This window comes from Grus americana, chromosome 36 (genome assembly GCF_028858705.1).
Source record: "Grus americana isolate bGruAme1 chromosome 36, bGruAme1.mat, whole genome shotgun sequence".
NCBI classification, from domain to species: domain Eukaryota; kingdom Metazoa; phylum Chordata; class Aves; order Gruiformes; family Gruidae; genus Grus; species Grus americana.
In genome coordinates this window covers 658,434-668,253 of record NC_072887.1, presented here as the reverse complement: position 1 = coordinate 668,253, position 9,820 = coordinate 658,434, and the positions used below count along the sequence as shown (strand labels likewise).

Genomic DNA, 9,820 nt, shown 5'->3' with positions numbered 1-9,820 from the left:
TTGCCCTTCTGCGCTGAAAACGCGCGTTGCCAGCTCATGTTGAGTCTCCAGTCTGTCAAGGTCCCTTCCCTCCAGTGTGTCGACCACACCACATAGCTTGGTGTCATCAGCAAACTTGCTGAGGGTGCACTCAATCCCACTGTCCATGTTGCTGACAAAGATGTTAAACAGTGCTGGTCCCAGTAGCGAGATTTGACTGGCTTCTATTAAAAACACCTTATTCTGTCATTTTCCTAATATTGCTTGAAGGTACCTAAACACCTCTGAGGATTCGTCCTTGTGTCACTCCATATACAGTGATATATAGAGAAACACATGGCTCTAGTATGATTCTCTTTTCTCATTTTCTGTTCTGTACTTGAAAAGATTACAGGAATCTGGTAGGATTTGCCCCAGAAGTTTTGCTTATTGATGTCTTACAAAAGTGCAAGCTGATGGATTCCAGATTTCAGCAGGCAACAACTCTTCACATCATTATTTTCCTACAGATAATTCATTCGGTCACAGGTAAATAGGTTCTGTTCTAATTACAATTTTATTTAAAAAGAAATCTCATTTCCAAGAGAAGAGAAGGCTCTGGGAAGACCTTATTGCAGCCTCTCAGTACTTAAAGGGGGCTTATGAGAAAGATGGGGACAGACATTTTAGTAGGGCCTGTTGCAATAGGACAAGTTTTAAACTGAAAGAGGGTAGATTTAGACTAGATATAAGAAAGACTTTTTTTTATGCTGAGAGTGGTGAAACACTGACACACTGTTGCCCAGAGAGGCCCATCTCTGAAAATATTCAAGGTCAGGTTGAATGGGGTTTTCACCAACCTGATCTAGTCAAAGATGTCCCTGCTCATTACAGGGGTGTTGGACTAGATGACCTTTAAAGGTCCCTTCCAACTCAACTATTGTATGATTCTATGACAGGTAAGATTTACATCTATATCTTCTTGCAGACCACCATAAAATTAGTCCTCCTGACAACCCTGCCATTGGAGTCATTGGAAAAGGAGTCATCCTGCCCTGTCAGCTGACAGTTAAGATAATCCCTGAGAGACTTTCCATTCAGTGGATATTTACTGGAAACTCCAAAACAATTGATGTGACCACTTATGATGGAAAAAACACATACAATCCAGTTCATGAGGATAAGACATAGCAGGGCAGGACAAATTTTTTTCAGTTTGAATTTACTAAGGGAAATGTGTCTCTACACCTGAAAAATGTCATGCTCTCAGACAAGGGGAAATATATCAGCAGTGTCTTTTTTGAGAATTGGTATGATGAAGTGGTGGTTGACCTGGATGTGGCAGGTGAGTGGAATGGCAGGCATTTACTACTTCTTCCTCAGTTCAGTTGTATAACATCAGAAAGGTCAATGGGGTACCAATGGGTTGGAGTCATCTCACTTGCTCTTAGCCATGTGAAAGACCAGCCTCTGCTATAGCTGTTGTAGATTAACCCGACCGGCAACTAAAACCACCACATAGTCATTTCCTCACTCCTCTGCTACCAGTGGGATGGGGGAGAGAATTGGAAAGGAAAAAAAGTAAGACTTGTGGGTTGAAATAAAGACAGTTTAATAGGACAGAAAAGGAAGGTAATAATAATAATAATAATAATAATAATAATGATAAAATATACATAACAAGTAATGAACAGCACAATTTCTCACCACCCAAAGCTGATGCTCGCCTCCTGGCAAACCCCCATTATATACGGAGCATGATGTCATATGGTATGGAATATCCCTTTGGTCAGTTTGGGTCAGCTGTCCTGGCTGTGTCCCCTCCCAGCTTCTTTGGCACCCCCCACCTTCTTGTTGGCAAGACAGTATGAGAAGCTGAAAAGTCCTTGACTGCTTGGCAACAACTAAAAACATTAGTGTGTTATCAACATTATTCTCATCCTAAATCCAAAACATAGCACTAACCAGCTGCTAGGAAGAAAATTAACCCTATCTCAGCCAAAACCAGGATAATAGCTTAGGCCACCTCTATTGCTAGCAAACTCTGAATAGCCATAGATGTCTTTTTGCCATGTCTTACAGAGGGAGTGTAGGCAACACCTTAGTTTTAAAACATTTAAAGTTAGGAGAGAGATGAATCCTACTGTAAAACAAGCCTTTTTTTGCAGAGGGGAAGCAACCGAAGCCTGACTGAAACTGCATTTGGTACTGCAACATATTTTTCATGCTCTTGCCCTACACATCATCTCAGTTTCTGTCCAGTATTACAATTTTCATCTCTTTTTACAAACAAATTTCCAATTAGTGCAATGCTACTTTAGTTTAATTCCAGTTGTTGGCAGAGATAACAAAAATCAGTACAAAGATCTGTCTCTATCAGGATTGCAAAAGGGAAGTTATGTACAAATGTCCCATTTTAATGTAACAAAGGAGGAGCTATCTACCAGTCATTTAATGAGAACTAAAATTTCAAATCTGATTAATTTACACACTGTGTTTATGGATAAATCTGGGGAAAACCTTTCTACCACACACTGTTTGGTGAGAGAATATCTTGACTTCTCTTTGTTTGACCTTGTTTGTTTACTGTTCTATAGCTAATGGCAATGAGTCTTCAGTTTTCCTGGATGGTCATGTGGGTCAGGGCATCAGCCTCACCTGCAAGTCACAGGGATGGTTTCCAAAGCCCAAAGTAGTTTCGCTGAACAGCAAAGGAGAGACACGGAAGGAGGAAGTGACCACCCAAAGCACAAAGACTTCTTCAGGCATTTTTTATGTTTTAAGTTCCATGAATTTCGAACCAGGATCTGACAAGGAAGTCTCCTGCAGAGTAGTCAATAACCTACTCAATGCAATGTGTGAATCCTGAGTCCTGATTTCAGGTGAGTGACCTCCAGGATCAATTGCTGTCAGGACCAGTTGGTAGGCTGCTGTCCGTTGTCTTTCCATTGACCCTGGAGTGATCCTGGACACCCAACCCAAGCACCAATGACTAGTGTTTAGATGGATAACCTGATAAGAAGTCCATCTTTATGCCTTATTCAAGATACATCTTAGCTATAAATACTAATGCAGAACTCTAATTAGCTGCCACCTGAGAGCACTGTGCCAGTTTGGAGATGGAAAGATTTAGAAGTGCCAATGGGGAGAACAAAGGCCCTGTACATTGCTGCCAGGGTACCCAGCACAATGACCTGAGACAGCTGGAGTATGCCAATAGAAAATGCTGAATGTCTGCTCCCATCCCTTTTTCTCTCCCTAATACCACCATGATTATTCTCAGCTTCAGCATGTGCCTCCCTCTAGATGGATTGCTAGTCTTAGGCAATTTTATTTCAAAAGGGGAAAAGGGGGATCCTTTTTTTCCATCTGAAATGCTACTGAAGACAGTTATGATTTGCTGAAAACTTCATCTTGTGGTTCAGCAGTGCAAATACAGGCCTCAGAGATGGACTGCTCAGCACATCTCCCTCATTAAGAGGTAGCTTCTCCAAACATGCCTCTACCCATCATGGCAGTCTGAGTCTGAATGAGTGTTGCGGTGTAGGAGCACCTAATACTATCTTTGATGGCCTGGAACAGTTGGCAGCAGAGAGCATGGATGTTTCGGGTTTCAGGGTAGACCTGCAACTTTTAGGGATGGCAGGAAGAGACTGTCAAGGATACATTACAGCAAATAAAATTGCAGTAAATGCATATGTTTTGGCCACTGGAGTCTGTCATAGCTGTTTCAAAAAAGATCAGTGAAAGTAGCATCATTTATATTTTACAGATATCTTCTTTCCTTCCACTTCACCTTGGATGATGGCCTTCCTTGTAATTTTATTTCTTAATGCAGCTGTTATTGCAGCTATAGGTTACAAACTAAACAGTTGTTTCCACTTACAACAGCTGATATGGATGTTTTAATCTACAATGCAAAACACAGTGAAATCCTAAATAACTTTTTAACATCAGACTCAGAAAGAAACGTATGGGAATGAGATGGAGAGAGAAAAAGTTAACAGATGTATAGTTAAAACCAGAGTATGGATGGGGGCTGCGTATGTGTGAATGCACAGAGAATCTTTTACAGGAAGGTCACTACTATGAGATGCCATTTTGTATGATTACAAATATTTACAGGCATAGAATATGATTTTAGCTTTTAGAATAGTGGATTTTTGAAAAATTTCTCATTTTAAAATGAGAAAGTTTGAAATTACACTTCAATAATCTCAACAGACACCTTGTTTAAAAATTAAAAAAAAAAAAATTAAAAAGTTTCTTTACTTTCCCAGGTAGTTTTACACAATTCTATAAAGCAGGTGAGTAGTGAAGAAGCTAAATATAAACATATTTTAGGAGAAATGTTTATGCTTCTGAGCCAGCAGAAGTCTCAGAAGCAGTTTTATAGGTGTGATAATAATGAAGGCATAATCAATATTTAAGTATTTCAGTTTTTCAGAGCACCAAGATGAAGTGGAGGTATTTTGGCACTTAGCTCTGAGTACTGCCACTGCTGCTTAAGCAGGGAGCTTTGTTTCCTTCACTCATAGGCAGATCTCATTTTCAGCACAGACAAATTGGGGTGCTCTCCTGCTGTATAGACTCAAACACAATACAGTCAATGGCTCTATTGCTCCAGAGCTCACTCAAATGTTCCTCAAGATAATAATAATAATAATAATAATAATAATAATAATAATAATAATAATAACCTGAAATATCAACATCAGCTGATTAATCCAATACAAACTTTTTTTATCTGCCTACCTACTTGCATGAGGAAGTTCTAGCGTTTCGCCAGATGTGATGTTACAGAGGAGGTTCTTCAGTAAGTGGTGGCTGTTCCAGTAGCTCTTTTTTCCTTTGGGTATTTCTAAGGTCTTCTGGTATTGAAATAACCCTATGTTAAAATGACTTAGTTTTTCTACAGAACTGATGGGTTCAACTTTCAACGACATTCCAGATCCTTTGACTAGTACAATTTATTTTTTTATTGTTTTGAGATACTGAATAATTAATATTGTGCGCTTTTTTTTTTTTCCTCCTTCCAGTAAAATCAGGGAAGACTATGGTAGCAGGTAAATGCTCCTTGAAAACTGTGAGGATATCTTGAAAACAAAATCAAAGACACTGTTCTAGGGCATTTTGATTTCTTGGACACAAGTGTCAAAAGTAGCAGTCCTCATTGGCATAAAGGCTTCCATGACAATTGGTCACATTGTCTTTTATAATTAAAAAGTGTGGACCCCCTCAATATACAGCTTGAGGTAGAGTAAATCACTCAGGGTAATCCTCTGATGCTTGCAATATGATGAACAGATTGCTACACTGTGATCTAGTATGATTACACTAATATCTTGAAGTACAACCTTATCAATTCTGTAATTGCTGTGAAAATGTCATTGTTCTATGTCAGGTTTATGCTCCATTTTTTGCATAGCTGGATCACAGTAATCCACGTATTCTGATATTTTTGCTCTTCTGTTTTAACCTGATTCTGAGTCCCAAGATTTTTAGAGAAAAATAAAATTAAATAACAAGCCTTGAACTGTTTACTGCTAAATTACACCCCATGGCTTTGACTCTGAACCATTCACCCAGACAGTGTAGCCTGAAGAAACAAGGAACAATTCCTGCTGCAATTTCTGCAAATTCTGTGTGTCATCAGCATATTTTTCTTGTCAAATAATGATAACAGTAAACAAGGTAGGCCCAGACATATCTACAGAAGCTCAGTTATCTCATTTTGGCCTTTCAACATACCAGTGAGGTACAATTTATTAAAGTTTCTAAAACAATAGAATTGTCAGGGTCTTCCTGAGGCTCTTGTCTTTGTAGTTAGCTAAGAGAAACATGAAACTTCAGACAGAGATCAGATTCAAACTGTTTGAGAAAACTATTATTGGGAAGAAGACTTGGGAGGTGGGGGAATGGAATTCCTACATTGACTATAAGGGACTTACAAAGCAACTAGGTGAGATAAGAGACATTAATATTTTAGATACCTAAAAGAGGTCAGATGACAATCATCTAATCTCTCTAGCCAGTTAAGGTCTCCTCCAAATTTGTGTGCTAATTTACCTGTTTGTTTATTTGACTTCATAATTCTCTGTGTAACTTAACCTCAATCAAATAGATTAAGTTGATCATGGGTGGTCCTATGTTCATTTATTATTGAAGAAAAAGAAAGTAAAAGTATTCAAGAAAACATTGTAATTAAACTTTTAAAATCTGGTACTGAAACTTATACATTAATCATGTATAATTTCTTTCAGAAAAAGAATGTTTGAAAACAGAACTAGGTAAGAATACAGTTTTTCTGTTCCTTTTAGTACTTCCAGGGTGCATGCTATTTACGTCCCCAAAAGAGGAAATGAGATGTAGATTTTTATATGAAGTACTTCTGGATGTATCTGTTCCCTTCAATAAACATTTTTATGACCTGTTTTCAAGTTTGATTATAAATTCAAAAATTATCCATTTTCTAATAACTTGTTGGAGCTCTAGTAATTGAGGACAATGAAATAATTTAAAAACTCTTCTCATAATTTTTAACTTCTAAATTAAACCAACCAGCCAGCTAGTAATGTTTTTTTTTTCCCCTTCCTCTTTTTTGTTTTGTTTGTTGATCAACTTAGAAACAGAGAAGAAAACAAATTAAGGCGGTAAATATAATTCTACAATTAACACAATGTTAATCAACTCCTACAAGTAGGTACATATGAGAGAATGAAAATAAACTATTTTGTAAAAAAGCATAGCAGCTTGCCTTTATTCAAATGATTGTTACTTCTATTTCATTTTTAGTTACTGCTAAAAAATATTATTTAGTGTGGCTCTACTACTAAGAGGCTTGTGATACTTTTCTGCTTCTGTGAAACCTTTCTGCCTGGAGTCTTTCTGACTGTACTGAGATTTCTTGAAGCTCTGACCTACTGCTCCCGTTCTTTTTCACTTTCTGGTCAAATTATTCAAACAGCTGTAACTAGCCTCATTAAGCCAAAAATGTCCTACTCGGACTCCATATCCTGAGAAATATCGGCTTGGATGTTTAGCAACATAGAAAATAAGTACTAAGGAAAATGCTATGTCATGCTTCTCTCTCTCTTCCTGCTTCATCCCTCAACTGAGATATTCACCTGGAGAGGTCGAGTGAAGACCCTCCTGGAGGTCAACTGCTTTTGGATGAGCAGGCCTTCTGAATGCCAAGCAGGAGACCTTAGGGCATCTGAAATAACATTAGACACTTTGTGCCTTGACAATAGACAAATAACATTAGAAAACTTATGCCACAATAAGGAGGTTACTATCAGTGCAATCAATACTGATCAGCAATATTGCTAATTGCACCTAGAGAACTCAAAAATAGACACCTACATTTGGTCACCTAAGCCTGCATACCAAATTATTTTGACTATGTTCATTTCGGTTGAAATTCAGCTGTTTATACATGGATATCTAGATTCTGCTCAGATGCCATGAGCTCACCTGCCCAGGGCACTGGATTGTACAACTAAGAGAAGAAGGGTAAGAAAAAGAAAAAGAGTGCCATAACTCTGGAGCATAGAAACAGTGCAGCATAGTTGTGTTAATTTACATCTGTCTTTTATCAGCAACATATGCTTTGAAGAATTTAAGTTGACAAGTTTTCACATGACAAATTTTAAAAGAAAAAAGTATTTCAGTATTTGCACAGTGATATAATTAATTCCTTAAGATCTCACCTCTTGTTATCTCCCTGAGTTTTCATTTCACTTATTATTCTTTTACAGCAATGTCTGAAAACAAACGTTACCTTAGCAAGAAAACATTTTGTGTAAATCTTACATTTTTATAAACCTCACACAAATAAAGCAAGTGTTCAGATGAACCTGACTATGCCATCCATGAGGGTGAAGCCAATGTAAATGTCTCCTCACAGTGAGGTTTGATTTTCTCCTTCAAGAGATTTGTCACATGGCTTGCTGAAATGACAGTGCCCTGAAATGACATTACCCTGAAACGACAATGGCAGTCACCCTGAAATGACAATGCCATGATGTTAAGAGATACACTGACTGAGCTGGAGTCACAGGAATATGCCTGGCTGCATTAACAGGAAATGAGGCTGGGATGTGGCTGTTGGGAAGATTGAGAAAAGGCGTTGCTGAAAGGTGTCAAAGTCTGGGGTGGGATGTGGACACAGTTCTGAACAGGGTGGATGGCCTTATGGAAGAGAGAGAGAGAGAGATTTATTGTAAAGCGTGTGGCCTTGCACCTCCAGAGAGGACATGGCTGTGACAGGTCCAAGGTGCCTCTGGGTTCATCAGGGATTGCATGCCCTGTTGTGGGGAATGTTTCAATTCTTTGTTGAATTGCACCAGGACCGCTCAGACCCTTGAATGTTTCAACCCGTAGCGGCATGTGGAGAGAGGTCGCTGAGTGACTCGACTCATTGGATGATTCTTGCTTTCCCCTCCAGTTCCTATTACTGTGAATGCTGACTGCCGAGTCCTGGAGCTCCAGGTGCCAGGGGCATCCCCAAACGTGGAGAGCAACGTGTCTGAACCTGCTGGCCCGAACGCTCCCTCCACAGTCCCTGTCCTGGTGGGGAAGGAAGGGTTTGCAGCTGGGAAACACTACTGGGAGGTGGAGGTGGGCCAGCAGCCGGACTGGGTGGTGGGGGTGGTGAGGGAGAAAGGGAGACAGGAGGAGGACGGGACCCTTCCTGGGGAGGACTACTGGGCTCTGCACAGGTCCCAGGGAGAGATTTTCTCTAGCGAAGGAGACCGCAGGATTGAGAAGCAGCAGATGAGTAATTCAGTGATTGGTGTGCTTCTCGACTTGGAGGAAGGGCAAGTGAACTTTTATGAAGCAAAGCAGATGGACATCATGGTGAGAATGCCCCTAAGGCTCGGAAAGGAATCTGCAGAAAAGTTTTACCCATTTCTGTCCAAAAGGGAAGGGACACTTAGGCCTCTTATCCACACGGTCTTAATCCCTGTGCCTTTGGAGACACTGTAAAAGGAAATTTTGAATCAAAGTTCTCTGCCAAGAGGTCAGGGTTGAGAGGAGGAGAGACTAGAATGGCTTAGGACATCAGTAATTATAAAATAAAGAGAGTAGGACTGGGGAACAAAACAGGAAAACCTGAAAAAAAGGGAGAAGTAATGAGAGAGAATTACAGTCTCTCAAAACAGAAAAAAAAAGGTACTACAAAGCAAAAGAATATTAATCCCTGTCCCATTAAAGCTTCGTTAAATAGGACTGTGAGATCTAATGGATTAGGGAAAGAGTTCAATGGAAAGAAGAAGGGAAAAGTTAAATCTCAGACATCAGTATTGTAAAATTAAATAAGTAGAAGCCTGAGGCTGAAAGAGGGGAAAAAAAAAATAAAATTGAGAAAGGGAAAACAAACCAGCTAGTTGAAAGAAGATTGGTATCAGATTCAGAAACCCCTAAGCAGGAGTCTGAGTTCCCACTACAGGTCATGAAAGTCTTATCAGTACAGCAAATGGTTGTGGTTGCTTGAAGACAGAATTGCATTTTAGTGACGTTATATAGCCTGTCTTTCCTTCTTCTCTAGGTAACATGACCTGTACTCCATGTTCTGTATTTATGTTAGATTGAAGCCAAATTCTACCATTCTTGTATGAAGAAATGAAATAAAAGTATTTTGAAGGAAAAGAGTGTCGTTTTGAAAACTTTTCTTGTAAACTGTAAGCTTATTGGGAAATTTATGGTAGGAAAAGGAGTTAAAAGAGAGGTGGTGTTTTCCATGAAAGTTCTAAAATTTGGCAGAGTACTGAGCATATCTCATTTCTCTGCATCACTGTCCTGGGTTGGCCCTGGCTACCAGCCAAGCACCAGCAGAGATGCTCAGTCCCTCCTCCTC

General features: G+C 39.3%; 1 protein-coding gene across 1 annotated transcript; it reads left to right on the top strand.

Annotated features, from left to right (window-relative positions):
- The first annotated feature begins 434 nt into the window (after nt 1-434).
- LOC129198802 (butyrophilin subfamily 3 member A2-like) lies at nt 435-9,022 on the top strand. The gene is given in 5 exon segments (XM_054808405.1): nt 435-507; nt 947-1,303; nt 2,556-2,840; nt 3,731-3,829; nt 8,408-9,022. Coding segments are annotated over 5 exon segments (1,356 nt in total). The 3' UTR covers nt 8,950-9,022.
- Nucleotides 9,023-9,820: the final 798 nt, after the last annotated feature.